This window comes from Bufo bufo, chromosome 3 (genome assembly GCF_905171765.1).
Source record: "Bufo bufo chromosome 3, aBufBuf1.1, whole genome shotgun sequence".
NCBI lineage: Eukaryota > Metazoa > Chordata > Amphibia > Anura > Bufonidae > Bufo > Bufo bufo.
Genome location: NC_053391.1, coordinates 8,281,724 through 8,301,369, shown reverse-complemented (window position 1 = coordinate 8,301,369; position 19,646 = coordinate 8,281,724). Strand labels below are relative to the sequence as shown.

Genomic DNA, 19,646 nt, shown 5'->3' with positions numbered 1-19,646 from the left:
CTGGTGGTCTAGGGTGAGTAAAGGATTTAGCTTACTGTCGTTGGTGGTCTTGGGTAAGTTAAGGAGTTACTGGTGGGCTAAAGTGAGTTGAAGATTTGGTTTTATATCTAGAGTGATTTCAGGATTCAGTTTAATATCCCTGGTGGTCTAGGGTAAGTTAAAAGGGGTTTTCTGAGATATTTTTACTGATGAGCTATTCTCTGGATAAGTCATCAGTGTCTGATCAGTGGGGGTCTGACACCCGGGACCCCCCTATAGCTGTTTAAGATGGCACTGGTGCTCACAGTAGTGCCACGGCCTTCCCTGTGCTCACCAAGCACATTGTACATCGTATACTGGCCTTCAGTGGGGCTGAGCTGCCCCTAGGCCTGTGATGGCTATCCTCCGGCACTCCAGCTCTGGTAAAACTACCACTCCCAAGATGCACCCCTGCTTGGCTCTTCTCAGAACTCCATGGAAATGAATGGAACATGCTGGGAGTCAGGGCCGGCCCTGCTGGGAGTCATAGTTTTGCCATAGCTGGAGTGCCAGAGGTTAGCCATCACTGGCCTAGGCCATGTGACTGATGAATGTGACATCGCATGGCCTGGGCTAAACTGCGAGAAGGCTGCGACGCTACTGTGAGCACCGCTGCCTTCTCAAACAACTGATTGACAGGGGTCCTGGATGTTGGACCTCTACAATCAGTAATCTCAGAAAACCCTCTTAAGGATCAGATTAGTATCCCTGGTGGTCTAGGGTAAGTTAAGAATCAGATTAATATCCCTGGTGGTCTAGGGTAAGTTAAGGATCAGATTAGTATCCCTGGTGGTCTAGGGTAAATTAAGGATTGGATTAGTATCCCTGGTGGTCTAGCGAATTCACAGCAATACCATCATTCTAAAATATAACTTTTAATATTTATGTATAAAAAGGTCAATACACCCTTATAATTTATAGATAATTAATAATAAGAAAAAGAAAATCAAAATCTAGGGTCAGATTGGTGTTACCTGGCACGATATTTGCAATCTGGTTAGTAGATGTTAGTGAAACCTATTGGGGGCAGTAGCCCTAATTCTGGCCCTAATGAAGCAGCCCTGCCTAAATACGGAATAGCCGCCCCGATAGGGGCGATCCCGTTTCTCGTGCCTCCTAGTGTCCCTGGTTTCCCCTATCACGGGGTAGATACCTATATAACGAGGGACCCTATAGGAATGCCTGGGCTAATCTACACAAGAAAAATAATAAATGTATATAAATACCCCAAATTAGTGACAGACAACAACCTAATAACAAATGTGATATATAAGAAAAATAATATAGAATTAGAAAAGTCAAATGTCCAATACCGTACCTACGCGTTTCGCCTGGTTGGTGTCAGGCTCATCAGGGGACATATTTGACAAGGAGTACCTATCACCATAGAGAATTACAAATATTACTATACATATATAAATTTATTTTATTTTTCTATTTTTCTCTTTGAAGATAATCAGAGAAATATTGGAACATATGATAAAATAGGCCAATAGCTAGAGAACGCTGATCAATCAATTTAATAAGGTGATCAAGTCAGTTAGTGTAGCAGGAGATATTAAATGAATGGAGATGATCTAAGTACTGATAGAAGAAACCTAGAATCATTCACGTGTCTCGTGCTTCAGGCTATGGCCAGACTGGGATATACCAAAACATATATTTAGGTATATAGTCCTCAGTCTATTATAGTAGGACTATGCCTATTTGTTTGTACCAGGCCAAAAATGATGCCTTAAATGCATATCAGATGTAAGATACAGATAAATCTGACATCTATGGCATAACAGTATTAGCTGTTTAATCAGCTCAATAATAACTACCGATCCACATCAAGGATATCACTCATCAATATACAATGTTAAGTGGTATCAGATAGTTTCCGCCGGTAATACTTGCATGCTCGTTCATGGCTAGATAGGTAGGCCGTTGGTGGTGTCCAAAAGTCTGGATGCCAATAACGGTGGTAGCATCGTGATGACACAAATAAGAAAGCGTCCGACAGACAGGCAGTATCCCTGGTGGTCTAGCGTAAGTTAAGGATTGGATTAGTATCCTTGGTGGTCTAGGGTAAGTTAAGGATCAGATTAGTATTCTTGGTGGTCTAGGGTAAGTTAAGGATCAGATTAGTATCCCTGGTGGTCTAGGGTAAGTTAAGGATCAGATTAGTTTCACTGGTGGTCTAGGGTAAGTTAAGGGTCAGATTATTATCCCTGGTGGTCTAGGGTAAGTTAAGGATCAGATTAGTATCCCTGGTGGTCTAGGGTAAGTTAAGGATCAGATTAGTTTCACTGGTGGTCTAGGGTAAGTTAAGGGTCAGATTATTATCCCTGGTGGTCTAGGGTAAGTTAAGGATCAGATTAGTATCCCTGGTGGTCTAGGGTAAGTTAAAGATCACATTAGTATCCCTGGTGGTCTAGGGTAAGTTAAGGATCAGATTAGTATCCCTGGTGGTCTAGGGTAAGTTAAGGATCAGATTAGTATCCCTGGTGGTCTAGGGTAAGTTAAGGATCAGATTAGTATCACTGGTGGTCTAGGGTAAGTTAAGGATCAGATTAGTATCCCTGGTGGTCTAGGGTAAGTTAAGGATCACATTAGTATCCCTGGTGGTCTAGGGTAAGTTAAGGATCAGATTAGTATCACTGGTGGTCTAGGGTAAGTTAAGGGTCAGATTAGTATCCCTGGTGGTCTAGGATAAGTTAAGGGTCAGATTAGTATCCCTGGTGGTCTAGGGTAAGTTAAGGATCAGATTAGTATCACTGGTGGTCTAGGGTAAGTTAAGGGTCAGATTAGTATCCCTGGTGGTCTAGGATAAGTTAAGGGTCAGATTAGTATCCCTGGTGGTCTAGGGTAAGTTAAGGGTCAGATTAGTATCCCTGGTGGTCTAGGGTAAGTTAAGGATCAGATTAGTATCCCTGGTGGTCTAGGATAAGTTAAGGGTCAGATTAGTATCCCTGGTGGTCTAGGATAAGTTAAGGATCAGATTAGTATCCCTGGTGGTCTAGGGTAAGTTAAGGATCAGATTAGTATCACTGGTGGTCTAGGGTAAGTTAAGGGTCAGATTAGTATCCCTGGTGGTTTAGGGTGGTTTATGGTATTTCTGGAATGATCATGATCGGGATTTCAGCATTATTTATTTTCCAGAGGAAGATGAGGACAGCGATGAAGATACAGATGAGGAGTCCACATATGAAAGTGACGATGAGGAGTCAGAGTCTGAAGAAGGTGTTTTCGATGATTCTGTTTGCCCGAACAGTGAGTATTGTCTGATTTGTACATTTACCATTTCAAGGAGTTCAATACCTGGAATGAAACTCCATAGAAAATTGTCATCTCTAACCAATGAAAATTGGTTAGAGATGACACTGTGGTGACAACTAGTCTCCCGTGTGAGTTGTCACCATGAGCCACAGCCCAGACAAGCATTGGGTGACAACCAGAGATCTACATCATCCAGTGGGACCTGGTAAGGTTGTCACCTTTTTTTCATTCCCTCGCAGACTGTGACCCCGAATTGTTTGACAACGTCCTGCAACTGAGAGAGAAGAGACTGGACATTGAGGAGGCGCTGGTGGAAGAGAAGAAGGTGGTGGACAACCTGAAGAAGGAATCTGACGCGCTAGCCAAGAAGGTGACTCCTTGGAGGTTTTCTGATGTTGGCCTGTTGTTTTCTGTGAGGGCACGGTGATACTACTGAACACTTACTCCAAATAGCATCCAGCAGTTTTGCTGCAGCTCTGGGTGTGAGTTGAGGATAAGATATGATGGAACTCTTGATCAGTACAAGATAATTAGGTTTCGTCTGATGTAATGCGCCATTGGTTCTGATGGAAGAAGTGACCTTCTGTGATGGATTTTACATCTGGCAGGTTAAGATAGTGGAAGTGAACCTGAAGACAGCGGAGGCCGAACTAGAAGCGTTCCAGCGCGAGAAGCAGCAGAAGCTCAATCAGCTGTACGTGGTGGTACCTCTGAAGCTCCACCAGGTAATGTACAGAGATTGACACCACACACACCTGCTGGACAGTACACGTACCTGCTGGACACTACACGTACCTGCTGGACAGTACACGTACCTGCTGGACAGTACACGTACCTGCTGGACACTACACGTACCTGCTGGACACTACACGTACCTGCTGGACACTACACGTACCTGCTGGACACTCCATGTACCTGCTGGACAGTACACGTACCTGCTGGACAGTACACGTACCTGCTGGACACTACACGTACCTGCTGGACACTACACGTACCTGCTGGACAGTACACGTACCTGCTGGACAGTACACGTACCTGCCGGACACCACACACACCTGCTGGACAGTACACGTACCTGCCGGACACTACACGCACCTGCTGGACACTACACGTACCTGCTGGACAGTACACGTACCTGCTGGACACCACACACACCTGCTGGACACCACACGTACCTGCTGGACAGTACACGTACCTGCTGGACACCACACACACCTGCTGGACAGTACACGTACCTGCTGGACAGTACACGTACCTGCTGGACAGTACACGTACCTGCTGGACACCACACACACCTGCTGGACACTACACGTACCTGCCGGACACTACACACACCTGCTGGACACTACACGTACCTGCTGGACAGTACACGTACCTGCTGGACAGTACACGTACCTGCCGGACACCACACACACCTGCTGGACAGTACACGTACCTGCCGGACCCCACACTCACCTGCTGGACATTACACGTACCTGCTGGACAGTACACGTACCTGTCGGACACTACACACACCTGCTGGACACTACACGTACCTGCTGGACAGTACACGTACCTGTCGGACACTACACACACCTGCTGGACACTACACGTACCTGCTGGACAGTACACGTACCTGCCGGACACCACACACACCTGCTGGACAGTACACGTACCTGCCGGACCCCACACTCACCTGCTGGACATTACACGTACCTGCTGGACATTACACGTACCTGCTGGACAGTACATGTACCTGCCGGACACTACACACACCTTCTGGACCCCACACTCACCTGCTGGATATTACACGTACCTGCTGGACACGACACTACACATACCTGCTGGACACTAGACTATATTTACCTGCTGGGCACTACATGTACCTGCTGGGCACTACACGTACCTTCCGGACTCTACACTACACGTACCTGCCGGACACTACACTACACGTACCTGCCGGACACTACACTATACGTACCTGCTGGACACTACACTACGCGTACCTGCTGGACACTACGCGTACCTGCTGGACACTACATGTACCTGCTGGACACTACACTACACGTACCTGCTGGACACTATACTTACCTGCTGGACACTACACGTACCTGCTGGACACTACACGTACCTGCTGGACACTACACGTACCTGCTGCACACTACACGTACCTGCTGGACACTCCATGTACCTGCTGGACACTACATGTACCTGCTGGACACTACACGTACCTGCTGGACACTACACAGTACTTACCTGCTAGACATTATACTTACCTGCTGGACACTACACTACACGTACCGGCTGGACACTACACAGTACTTACCTGCTAGACATTATACTTACCTGATGGACCCTACACTACACGTACCGGCTGAACACTACACGTACCTGCTGGACACTGCACTACACCTACCTGATGGACACTACACTACACGTACCTGCTGGACACTACACTGTACTTACCTGCTGGACATTATACTTACCTAATGGACACGACACTACACGTACCTGCTGGACACTACACGTACCTGTTGGACACTACATGTACCCTCTGGACAGCTCACTACACTTACCTGCTGGACACTACATATACTTTCTGGATACCGCCACACCACACATACCTGCTGGACACTGCACTACACGTACCAGCTGGACACTATAGTATTCCTTGCACACCGCCTCTGTGTCCTATGTAAATCTATATGTGCTCTGTGGATTGTACCTACAGTATATATTTGGGGTGAGCAGTGATTTACCTTCTGCAGGTTGATTACATCATTAATGGAGAGATTCCCAGTGACTTATCTCAGGCCCTCGTCTTCACCAACAATTCCCTGGAGAGTCTGCAGCATCGGATCAGGGAGCTACAGATGGAGAAGGTGGAGCAGCGAGAACTGTATAAAAAGGCCAAGGAGCAGCACAAGCAACTCATCCGAGAAAGGAAAGAGATGGAGGCCAAGATACAGAGTGAGTAACCAGCGAGCCGCCACCTTGGGCTTCCCCGACTGGTCAGACTTATGTTTTATATGAGCATAATATGGTGTGACTTTACACCAGGTCTGGAGGAGAAGTGTCGCCAGCAGATGATGATGAAGTTCGGCCGACTGGTCGACCTGGAGGCTCTGCAGACCCTGTCTGTGAACACCAGCCTGGAGGAGCTGAAGATGAAGTCCGCACAGAGGCAAGAGGAGATGGACCGCGAGATCGCTCAGTGGGAGGTGAGGACGAGCCCAAGGCTGCACTGCCCCGAGCCTGTCCTCTTCTGATTTCCCTCACGTTTGGTGTGGTCACAGAGATCTAGTGTGGACCCAGTCTCAGTCTTTGGGTCAAGGGATCAGATCTCAGCACAGGAAGAGGAGAGAGATATTAAATACTGATTGTCTCATTCCTGATGATGCACCACACCGCAGGTGGTAGTTCCCTCGCAGTGCCAACATTTGTTTGGCGTGGGGGTGACATGGACCCATACCATCAGGAGCAGATGTCAGCAGTAACATACAACCAAGATAGGAGCTAGTGAACACCAAAACTATCTAAAAACCGTGTCGACATTGTATCTTTTTAAATCTCACCTTGCAAATAAGAATAGGCACAAAAAGTAGTTAAAAACAAGTACGTACCCCAAAATGGTGCCAACAAAGACGTCAACGCCTGCAAAAAGACAAGCTCTCGTATGGCTACATTGACCGAAAAATTGAAACGTTTTAGCTTTGGAAATGCAGAGATAAAAATAAAGAATACTGTGTCCTTAAAGGGGTTCTCCGGGAATTAAGAAAATGAAAATACTTAAATATTACTTTATTATAAATTTATTCTCAAATACCTTTTATTAGTTATAATGGCTCGTTTTGTCTGTGGAGCAATAATCAGGGGAAACAAAATGGCCGCCGTCCCATTAGTTCACACAAAACCTGTCCTGATCACACATGAGGACAAGTTACTTTACAACACTGAGCTAAAGAGCTGCCTCATCCTCCTCTCTACTTGTCAGGGATTAGGATCCTGAATGCAGATGAGAAGAACTTTAGCTGAATCTCTGGGGAATTTAGTTCATGAGGAGACATGAAGTACAGAGAGGACGCACAGGACAGACTGTGGTAATGGAGACTGTAAACATGTGCTGCTTCTCATTACCCCCATCCTCCTCTCATGTCTCCTCATCATCTACATTCCCACAGAGATTCACCTGTATTCAGGATCATTATTCCTGACAAGCAGAGAGGAGGAGGAGGCAGCACTATGGCTCATCGTGGTGAAGTAACTTGTCCTGCTGTGTGATTAGGACAGGTTTTGTGTGTAGTAATAGGACGGCGGCCATTTTATTTCTCCTAAGTAATGAAAGGTATTGGTGAATATATATATTATAAAATTATATTTTAGTATTTTCATTTTTTTAATTCCTGAAGAACCCCTTTAAGGGGTTAAATGTCAGGTCGTTACTAGAGACAAATTCCTAATTTTTCCTAATTTAACCCCTTTGTTCACCTTGATGTATCTATGCACGCCACAAGTGTACGAGGAATGTATGGTGCGGAACACAACTGATAACTCCGAGCCACTTAACTCTAACTCTTCAGATGCCACAGTCAATAGCAACTGCGGCACCTGAGTGGTTAGACTCAGGAATGTCCTGGCCTACTCAAGGCCCCGAGACCTGCCACGTTAGCGCTCTACCTCTGGGTGTAATGGGTTAATGGTAGAGTCACAATACACTGAAATACGGAAGCACAGCGGTGCATTGTACACACAGAAAGTTATGAATTCCTATATCACAGCGAATCTTCTCACCGTGTTCTTCTGCTCAGATCCAAGTCATGGAGACCAAACGAGGCCTGATGGAAATCACACGGGAGCAGACGAAGAAGATGGAGAGGCTGAACGAGCTGCTGACGGAGAAGAAGACCATAGAGGCCAAACTGGACGCCCGGCAAACTGTGGTGGTAAGAACCAAAGCTCTCCTTCTCCTCTGGGTTCTCCTCCTGCCCAAACTGAAGACTCCCCTAATCTCTGTGTGCACAGAAACAGTATGTGAATGATATGGATTTCTGTACAAATTGGTCATAAAATGTGATCTGATCTTCATCTAAGTCACAACAATAGACAATCACCGTCTGCTTAAACGAATAACACACAAAGAGTTAAATGTTGCCATGTTTTTATTGAACACACCATGTACACATTTACAGTGCAGGTGGAGAAAGTATGTGAACCCTTGGATTTAATAACTGGTTGAACCTCCTTTGGCAGCAATAACTTCAACCAAACGTTTCCTGTAGTTGCAGATCAGACGTGCACAACGGTCAGGAGTAATTCTTCACCATTCCTCTTTACAGAACTGTTTCAGTTCAGCAATATTCTTGGGATGTCTGGTGAGATCCCGCGCCTGCGCGCTGACTTCCTTGGCCGGGGCATGCACACTGCGATGCCCATTGCTGGCGCGGCATCGCAGTAGCTTATGCGCATGCGCCGGCTAACGGATCATACAGATAAATTTACCTCTCTTGGCTCTCTGTGTCTGCAGTGACAGCTGCTCGCTCAGCTTTCCTCCTCTTCTCCTGCGCCGATTGACCGCCTCCTTTCTGCAGTTTTTGCGCCGTTAGCCGGCGCATGCGCATAAGCTACTGCGATCCCGTACCAGCAATGGGCATCGCAGTGCGCATGCCCCGGCCAAGGAAGTCAGCACGCAGGCGCGGGATCTCGCTGAGGGGGAGAGAAAACAGATGGGCGGGCAGAGGAAGAGGCTGGGCGGGGATAAGAGCCGAAGAGGCAGAGCTGCCTGGGCACCAACGCGGTGGACGCCGCCCCTGGGCACTTGCGAGCCCTCATTAACATATGCGTCAAAGTTCGTTTTTTGGCAGTTTTACAAGTTCACAAAAGCATTCAAAGGTACCGTTTTAATCATCTGTGTTGCGGCTACAGCGCTATGGGAACTGTTAAAAAGGGGTAAATGTGCCGACAGACTCCCTTTAAGCCATTCTGTTGTTGATTTACTTCTATGCTTTGGGTCATTGTCCTGTTGCAACACCCATCTTCTGTTGAGCTTCAGCTGGTGGACAGATGGCCTTAAGTTCTCCTGCAAAATGTCTTGATAAACTTGGGAATTTATTTTTCCTTCGATGATAGCAATCCGTCCAGGCCCTGACGCAGCAAAGCAGCCCCAAACCATGATGCCCCCACCACCATACTTCACAGTTGGGATGAGGTTTTGATGTTGGTGTGCTGTGCCTCTATTTCTCCACACATAGTGTTGTGTGTTTCTTCCAAACAACTCAACTTTGGTTTCATCTGTCCACAGAATATTTTGCCAGTACTGCTGTGGAACATCCAGGTGCTCTTGTGCAAACTGTAAACGTGCAGCAATGTTTTTTTTGGACAGCAGTGGCTTCATCTGTGGTGTCCTCCCATGAAATACATTCTTGTTTAGTGTTTTACGTATCGTAGATTCACTAACAGGGATGTTAGCATATGCCAGAGACTTTTGTAAGTCTTTAGCTGACACTCTAGGATTCTTCTTCACCTCATTGAGCAGTCTGCGCTGTGCTCTTGCAATCATCTTTACAGGACGGCCACTCCTAGGGAGAGTAGCAGCAGTGCTGAACTTTCTCCATTTATAGACAATTTGTCTTACCGTGGACTGATGAACAGCAAGGCTTTTGGAGATACTTTTATAATCCTTTCCAGCTTTATGCAAGTCAACAATTCTTAGGCCTCATGCACACGACCGTTGTGTGCATTCGTGGCCGTTGTGCAGTTTTCCCTTTTTTTTCGTGGACCCATTGACTTTCAATGGGTCCGTGGAAAAATCGGAAAATGCACCGTTTTGCAGCCGCATCCGTGATCCGTGTTTCCTGTCCGTCAAAAAAATATGACCTGTCCTATTTTTTTGACGGACAACGGTTCACGGACCCATTCAAGTCAATGGGTCCGTGAAAGAACACGGATGCACACAAGATTGGCATCCGCGTCCGTGATCCGTGGCCGTAGGTTACTTTTTATACAGACGGATCCGAAGATCCGTCTGCATAAAAGCTTTTTCAGAGATGAGTTTTCACTTCGTGAAAACTCAAATCCGACAGTATATTCTAACACAGAGGCGTTCCCATAGTGATGGGGACGCTTCTAGTTAGAATATACTGAGAACTGTGTACATGACTGCCCCCTGCTGCCTGGCAGGTGCTGCCAGGCAGCAGGGGGCAGGCCCCCCCCCCGCCCTGTAGTTAGCACATTGGTGGCCAGTGCGGCCACCCCCCCCTCCCCTGTAGTTAACTCATTGATGGCCAGTGGGCCCCCCTCCCTCCCCTGTAGTTAACTCTTTGTTGTCCAGTGCGGCCGGCCCCCCCTCCCCTGTAGTTAACTCATTGATGGCCAGTGGGCCCCCCTCCCTCCCCTGTAGTTAACTCTTTATTGTCCAGTCCGGCCAGCCCCCCCTCCCTCCCCTGTAGTTAACTCTTTGTTGTCCAGTGCGGCCGGCCCCCCCTCCCCTGTAGTTAACTCGTTGGTGGCCAGTGGGCCCTCCCCCCTCCCTCCCCCTCCTAATTAAAATCTCCCCCCCTATCATTGGTGGCAGCGGAGAGTACCGATCGGAGTCCCAGTTTAATCGCTGGGGCTCCGATCGGTAACCATGGCAACCAGGACGCTACTGCAGTCCCGGTTGCCATGGTTACTTAGCAATTTGTAGAAGCATTATACTTACCTGCGAGACTGCGCTGTCTGTGTCCGGCCGGGAGCTCCTCCTACTGGTAAGTGACAGATCATTAAGCAATGCACCGCACAGACCTGTCACTTACCAGTAGGAGGAGCGCCCGGCCGGAAGCAGACATCGCAGCCTCGCAGGTAAGTATAATGCTTCTACAAATTGCTAAGTAACCATGGCAACCGGGACTGCAGTAGCGTCCTGGTTGCCATGGTTACCGATCGGAGCCCCAGCAATTAAACTGGGACTCCGATCGGTACTCTCCGCTGCCACCAATGATAGGGGGGGAGATTTTAATTAGGAGGGGGGAGGGCCCACTGGCCACCAACGAGTTAACTACAGGGGAGCGAGGGGGGGCCCACTGGCCACCAATGAGTTAACTACAGGGGAGGGAGGGGGGCCGGCCGCACTGGACAACAAAGAGTTAACTACAGGGGGGGAGGGGGGGCCGGCCGCACTGGCCACCAATGAGTTAAAAACAGGGGGGGGGTCTGCCCCCTGCTGCCTGGCAGCAGGGGGCAGTCATGTACACAGTTCTCAGTATATTCTAACCTGAAGCGTCCCCATCACCATGGGAACGCTTCTGTGTTAGAATATACTGTCGGATTTGAGTTTCACGATCTAACTCATAACCGACAGTATATTCTAACATAGAGGCGTTCCCATGGTGATGGGGACGCTTCAAGTTAAAATATACCATTGGATTGGAGAAAACTCTGATCCGATGGTATAAAAGGGACTCCTGACTTTACATTGAAAGTCAATGGGGACGGATCCGTTTGCAATTGCACCATATTGTGTCAACGTCAAACGGATCCGTCCCCATTGACTTGCATTGTAATTCAGGACGGATCCGTTTGGTTTCGCACGGCCAGGCGGACACCAAAACGACTGTTTTTTCATGTACGTGGATCCTCCAAAAATCAAGGAAGACCCACGGACGAAAAAACGGTCACGGATCACGGACCAACGGAACCCTGTTTTGCGGACCGTAAAAAAAAACGTTCGTGTGCATGAGGCCTTAATCGTAGGTCTTCTGAAAGCTCTTTTGTGTGAGGCATCATTCACATCAGGCAATGCTTCTTGTGAAAAGCAAACCCAGAACTGGTGTGTGTTTTTTATAGGGCAGGGCAGCTGTAACCAACACCTCCAATCTGATCTCATTGATTGGACTCCAGTTGGCTGACACCTCACTCCAATTAGCTCTTGGAGATGTCAATAGTCTAGGGGTTCACATACTTTTTCCACCTGCACTGTGAATGTTTACATGGTGTGTTCAATAAAAACATGGTAACATTTAATTCTTTGTGTGTTGTTAGTTAAGCAGACTGTGATTGTCTATTGTTGTGACTTAGATGAAGATCAGATCACATTTTATGACCAATTTGTGCAGAAATCCAGATCATTCCAAAGGGTTCACATACTTTTTCTTGCAACTGTATGTAAGGTTCCGAGAAGGGGCTAATACTGGTGGCCTTTGGCCCCCCCTCATGTCCCAGGGCCTGGGTGCATCGACTACCTTTGCACCTTCTACGCCGCTATGTTATGATCATGTCTCCTAAAATCGGACTCTCTAATGTCACTGCTCAGGGCGAAGAATTCCAGGGTCCGCGGAAAGCCGACATCCAGGAGAGGCAGAAGCTCCTCGGGCTGGCCGAGATGCAAGTCGAAGAGATTGAGAGCCTGAAAGAGGAGATTGTACTGCTCAGCAGGAAAGGAGGGAGCATTCTGCCTCCTGCGCACTCACCCGCTGCCCACAGCGCAGGCGCCCTGGTCTGACCATGATGCCTGCACCTACCTGTCTGCACCTTATGTCTGAACGTGCTCCGAAAACTCAGGTCCTGTCCGGTGGGTTCCTGGTCAGATCGCAGGATTAACGATCAGAAGTCGTGGCTGTTTTCCTCATAGGGAAATGTTTGGGTTGCGCACCCCCCCCTCTCAAAAATGAAAGGGAAACTTTGGTTTGGAGCTGCTTTAACCCTTTCACCACCAAGAACTTCTATATGCGCCGTGGCGGCAAAGGGATTTAATAAAAAAAATCTGTGGTTTTAATTGGGATCGGATGTCCTGATATCGCTGTAAATGCGCGGTTGGTGAGAATTTAGTGCAACCTGTCATTCTGCCTGTCAGACAGCAGGTGGCGCCCCAGCCTTTCTGCAGCGGCGCGGTCCTATGGCCTGCGTCTAACGTATACTCCGGGAAGTATATATATTAGGGCGTATTCACTCACAGCAGATTTTGTGGCAGAAAATGTCTGAATCATCTGAATGGAGCTTGAATAGATCCGAAGTGACCTCGTTCAGACGAATAGAAACCGATTTTCTGCAACAAAATCTGCGCCATGTGAAGGCGCCCTTAAACAGATGCCAGACAGTCCCGTCCGTCACCCATAGAGTCACCGTGTGAAAAACAATCCAATACGTTTATGTTCATTTTTTTTACATTGTCTACTAAGCAATTTACCATAATTCTCATTTTTTGAGGGATATACTGATATATGGATATGTGGGTGCCCCATAGGGATGAGACCGGGTGCCACATAGGCCCCATTGTGGTGGTCTGGCCGGTGGGACCACTGATCCTGCGTGGCTGCGCACGTCTATGGAACATCGCCAGAGATAGATTGGTGCTGCTTCTGATAGTTTGTTCCAATGTATCAGTGCAGGTAAAATGTATCAGTCTAAAGCCCAAGGGGATTGTCTAGACTGGATACATTGTACTGAACCCCCAGCTGTGAAAAGTACTGGGTCTGGATAGGTTCTCAGTCCCTGGCTGTAAATGCAAGAATGTTCCCATTCATTCAGGGCAAGCAGAGATCTTGAAAATGATTTGTATGTTAGAAAGTTGCAGCTCTTTTTTATGGCAGACTCAGTCTGGACAAGCTCCATATATTGCTTTATACCTTTGCAGATTTCGCATTCAGGGGCCCGGGAAAGCCGAGTGGGGGGGGGAGCGGTAATGGCGGCCATATTGGTTGTCGCCTGGTTCTCCTAGGTTCCTGAATCACACCTCTGCCCAGTGATTCATCCCCACTCCCATGCTGCTGCACAGACTTGTCATTCCGGAGTCTGGGAAAGCTGGGTGATGATTTCCTGGTGACGAGGACGGCTTCTGCTGCCGGCAGGTAGGGGGCTCTGCGCGCAGGAGATCCGCTGCCCGGAGAACAGAGCATTTCTGTAGTGGAGGCTTCAATGGTGGGACGTGGGGCGAGTGGGTAATTTGCGCTGTGGTTGAGGTTACTGCGGTGAGGAGGACGAGTGCTCTGACCAGGTTATGGCCACATCATTAGAGGAGAGGAGCGATGTGCCGGCCGGAGGAGGAATCTAACAACAGAGCGATGTGCTGCAGATCTTAAGAGAGGCAACCACGTAATAATCTGCAGGATATCTCACTATCTATCTGTCAATAGGTAGTGAGGACAGAGCGATGTTCTGCAGATCTCTAGAGAGGCCAGAGGTGTAATAATCTGCAGGATATATCACTATGCACCTGTAAGGAGGTAGAGAGGACAGTGCAATGTTCTGCAGATCTCTAGAAAAGTCAGTGGTGTAATAATCTGCAGGATATATCACTATGCACCTGTAAGGAGGTAGAGAGGACAGAGCAATGTTCTGCAGATCTCTAGAGAGGTCAGAGGTGTAATAATCTGCAGGATATATCACTATGTATCTGTAAGGAGGTAGAGAGGACATAGCAATGTTCTGCAGATCTCTAGAGAGGTCAGAGGTGTAATAATCTGCAGGATATATCACTATGTATGTCAGGAGGTAGAGAGGACAGAGCAATGTTCTGCAGATAACCAACCAAGTAATAATCTGCAGGATATATCACTATTTATCTGTCAAGAGGTAGAGAGGACAGAGCAATGTTCTGCAGATCTCTAGAGAGGTCAGTGGTGTAATAATCTGCAGGATATATCACTATGTATCTGTCAGGAGGTAGAGAGGACAGAGCAATGTTCTGCAGATCTCTAGAAAGGTCAGAGGTGTAATAATCTGCAGGATCTATCACTATGTATCTGTCAGGAGGCAGAGAGGACAGAGCAATGTTCTACAGATCTCTAGAGAGGTCAGAGGTGTAATAATCTGCAGGATATATCACTATGTATCTGTCAGGAGGTAGAGAGGACAGAGCGATGTTCTGCAGATCTCTAGAGAGGTCAGAGGTGTAATAATCTGCAGGATATATCACTATGTATCTGTCAGGAGGTAGAGAGGACAGAGCGATGTTCTGCAGATCTCTAGAGAGGTCAGAGGTGTAATAATCTGCAGGATCTATCACTATGTATCTGTCAGGAGGTGGAGAGGACAGAGCAATGTTCTGCACATCTCTAGAGAGGTCAGAGGTGTAATAATCTGTAGGATATATCACTATGTATCTGTCAGGAGGTAGAGAAGACAGAGCAATGTTCTGCAGATCTCTAGAGAGGTCAGTGGTGTAATAATCTGCAGGATATATAACTATGTATGTGTAAGGACATAGGGAGGACGGAGAAATGTTCTGCAGTTCTCTAGAGAGGTCAGTGGTGTAATAATCTGCAGGATCTATCACTATGTATCTGTCAGGAGGTAGAGAAGACAGAGCAATGTTCTGCAGATCTCTAGAGAGGTCAGTGGTGTAATAATCTGCAGGATATATAACTATGTATGTGTAAGGACATAGGGAGGACGGAGAAATGTTCTGCAGATCTCTAGAGAAGTCATTGGTGTAATAATCTGCAGGATCTATCACTATGTATCTGTCAGGAGGTAGAGAGAACAGGGCGATGTTCTGCAGTTCTCTAGAGAGGTCAGTGGTGTAATAATCTGCAGGATATACCACAATGGATCTGTTGGGATAGAGGGCATGAAGCAATGTTCTGCAGATCTCAGAGGTCAGTGGTGTAATAAGTGATGTGAATAGTTTCCATATGTTGATATGTGCAGCGGTTCCGCTCCTGCCCCAGCTGTAGAAGGAGTTAAGTCGAGTATTTGGTATAACAATAAGCCCCATGTGGTTCCCTTTTGTTGCACACAGTGACCCCCCCCCCTCCCATCCTGCAATTGGAGTGAGTGAGGAGGGGCCCCATCCTGAGACCTCCAGGACATTAGTGATCCTTTACAGGAGAGCTGTTTGCTTAACTACATCTCTAAGCTGGATTCAATATACTCTGAGCAAACACCGACTCAAGTGGAGCCCCCCCCCCCCCCAAGACTCTTCAGGGATCGTCCTCAGCCAACAAAAATGTTTCCATATAATCACATCTCTTACCCCGTATAATGGCCCAGCGCTCAACATCCATCAATATAAAAACACAAGATGCCATGTTCCTGCAACATCAGCGATAGTCACCATCCCAGAGGAAAGAAGTCTCATATCATATCAACATATAATACTGTACTACAATATAACTACTATAATACTGCTCCTATGTACAAGAATATAACTACTATAATACTGCCTCCTATGTACAAGAATATAACTACTATAATACTGCCTCCTATGTACAAGAATATAACTACTATAATACTGCTCCTATGTACAGGAATATAACTACTATAATACTGCTCCTATGTACAAAAATATAACTACTATAATACTGCTCCTATGTACAAGAATATATCTACTATAATACTGCCTCCTATGTACAAGAATATAACTACTATAATACTGCTCCTATGTACAAGAATATAACTACTATAATACTGCCTCCTATGTACAAGAATATAACTACTATAATACTGCTCCTATGTACAAGAATATAACTACTATAATACTGCTCCTATGTACAAGAATATAACTACTATAATACTGCTCCTATGTACAGGAATATAACTACTATAATACCGCCTCCTATGTACAAGAATATAACTACTATAATACTGCTCCTATGTACAAGAATATAACTACTATAATACTGCTCCTATGTACAAGAATATAACTACTATAATACTGCTCCTATGTACAAGAATATAACTACTATAATACTGCTCCTATGTACAGGAATATAACTACTATAATACTGCCTCCTATGTACAAGAATATAACTACTATAATACTGCCTCCTATGTACAAGAATATAACTACTATAATACTGCTCCTATGTACAGGAATATAACTACTATAATACTGCCTCCTATGTACAAGAATATAACTACTATAATACTGCCTCCTATGTACAAGAATATAACTACTATAATACTGCTCCTATGTACAAGAATATACCTACTATAATACTGCTCCTATGTACAAGAATATAACTACTATAATACTGCTCCTATGTACAGGAATATAACTACTATAATACTGCCTCCTATGTACAAGAATATAACTACTATAATACTGCCTCCTATGTACAAGAATATAACTACTATAATACTGCCTCCTATATACAAGAATATAACTACTATAATACTGCTCCTATGTACAAGAATATAACTACTATAATACTGCTCCTATGTACAAGAATATAACTACTATAATACTGCTCCTATGTACAGGAATATAACTACTATAATACTGCCTCCTATGTACAAGAATATAACTACTATAATACTGCCTCCTATGTACAAGAATATAACTACTATAATACTGCTCCTATGTACAGGAATATAACTACTATAATACTGCCTCCTATGTACAAGAATATAACTACTATAATACTGCCTACTATGTACAAGAATATAACTACTATAATACTGCCTCCTATGTACAAGAATATAACTACTATAATACTGCTCCTATGTACAAGAATATAACTACTATAATACTGCTCCTATGTACAAGTATATAACTACTATAATACTGCCTCCTATGTACAAGAATATAACTACTATAATACTGCTCCTATGTACAAGACTATAACTACTATAATACTGCCTCCTATGTACAAGAATATAACTACTATAATACTGCTCCTATGTACAAGAATATAACTACTATAATACTGCTCCTATGTGCAAGAATATAACTACTATAATACTGCTCCTATGTACAAGAATATAACTACTATAATACTGCTCCTATGTACAGGGATATAACTACTATAATACTGCCTCCTATGTACAAGAATATAACTACTATAATACTGCCTCCTATGTACAAGAATATAACTACTATAATACTGCTCCTATGTACAAGAATATAACTACTATAATACTGCTCCTATGTACAAGAATATAACTACTATAATACTGCTCCTATGTACAAGAATATAACTACTATAATACTGCTCCTATGTACAAGAATATAACTACTATAATACTGCTCCTATGTACAAGAATATAACTACTATAATACTGCCTCCTATGTACAAGAATATAACTACTATAATACTGCTCCTATGTACAAGAATATAACTACTATAATACTGCTCCTATGTGCAAGAATATAACTACTATAATACTGCTCCTATGTACAAGAATATAACTACTATAATACTGCTCCTATGTACAAGAATATAACTACTATAATACTGCTCCTATGTGCAAGAATATAACTACTATAATAATGCTCCTATGTACAAGAATATAACTACTATAATACTGCCTCCTATGTACAAGAATATAACTACTATAATACTGCTCCTATGTACAAGAATATAACTACTATAATACTGCTCCTATGTACAGGAATATAACTACTATAATACTGCTCCTATGTACAGGAATATAACTACTATAATACTGCCTCCTATGTACAAGAATATAACTACTATAATACTGCTCCTATGTACAAGAATATAACTACTATAATACTGCTCCTATGTACAAGAATATAACTACTATAATACTGCTCCTATGTACAGGAATATAACTACTATAATACTGCCCCTATGTACAAGTATATAACTACTATAATACTGCCTCCTATGTACAAGAATATAACTACTATAATACTGCTCCTATGTACAAGAATATAACTACTATAATACTGCTCCTATGTACAAGAATATAACTACTATAATACTGCTCCTATGTACAAGAATATAACTACTATAATACTGCCTCCTATGTACAAGAATATAACTACTATAATACTGCCTCCTATGTACAAGAATATAACTACTATAATGCTGCTCCTATGTACAAGAATATAACTACTATAATACTGCTCCTATGTACAAGAATATAACTACTATAATACTGCCTCCTATGTACAAGAATATAACTACTATAATACTGCTCCTATGTACAAGAATATAACTACTATAATACTGCTCCTATGTACAAGAATATAACTACTATAATACTGCTCCTATGTGCAAGAATATAACTACTATAATACTGCTCCTATGTACAAGAATATAACTACTATAATACTGCTCCTATGTACAAGAATATAACTACTATAATACTGCTCCTATGTGCAAGAATATAACTACTATAATAATGCTCCTATGTACAAGAATATAACTACTATAATACTGCCTCCTATGTACAAGAATATAACTACTATAATACTGCTCCTATGTACAAGAATATAACTACTATAATACTGCTCCTATGTACAGGAATATAACTACTATAATACTGCTCCTATGTACAGGAATATAACTACTATAATACTGCCTCCTATGTACAAGAATATAACTACTATAATACTGCTCCTATGTACAAGAATATAACTACTATAATACTGCTCCTATGTACAAGAATATAACTACTATAATACTGCTCCTATGTACAGGAATATAACTACTATAATACTGCCC

At 44.5% G+C, this 19,646-nt stretch overlaps 1 protein-coding gene across 1 annotated transcript in view; it reads left to right on the top strand.

Annotated features, from left to right (window-relative positions):
- CFAP44 (cilia and flagella associated protein 44) overlaps nt 1–12,733 on the top strand; it is a gene marked incomplete at its 5' end in the record, with an annotated part of 48,875 nt that extends 36,142 nt beyond the window's left edge. Inside the window, 7 exons of the mRNA XM_040421720.1 lie at nt 3,163–3,273; nt 3,519–3,649; nt 3,888–4,004; nt 6,027–6,228; nt 6,319–6,479; nt 8,067–8,201; nt 12,545–12,733. Coding sequence (XP_040277654.1) covers nt 3,163–3,273; nt 3,519–3,649; nt 3,888–4,004; nt 6,027–6,228; nt 6,319–6,479; nt 8,067–8,201; nt 12,545–12,733 — 1,046 coding nt within the window. The remainder of the gene's footprint in view (nt 1–3,162; nt 3,274–3,518; nt 3,650–3,887; nt 4,005–6,026; nt 6,229–6,318; nt 6,480–8,066; nt 8,202–12,544) is intronic.
- Nucleotides 12,734–19,646: the final 6,913 nt, after the last annotated feature.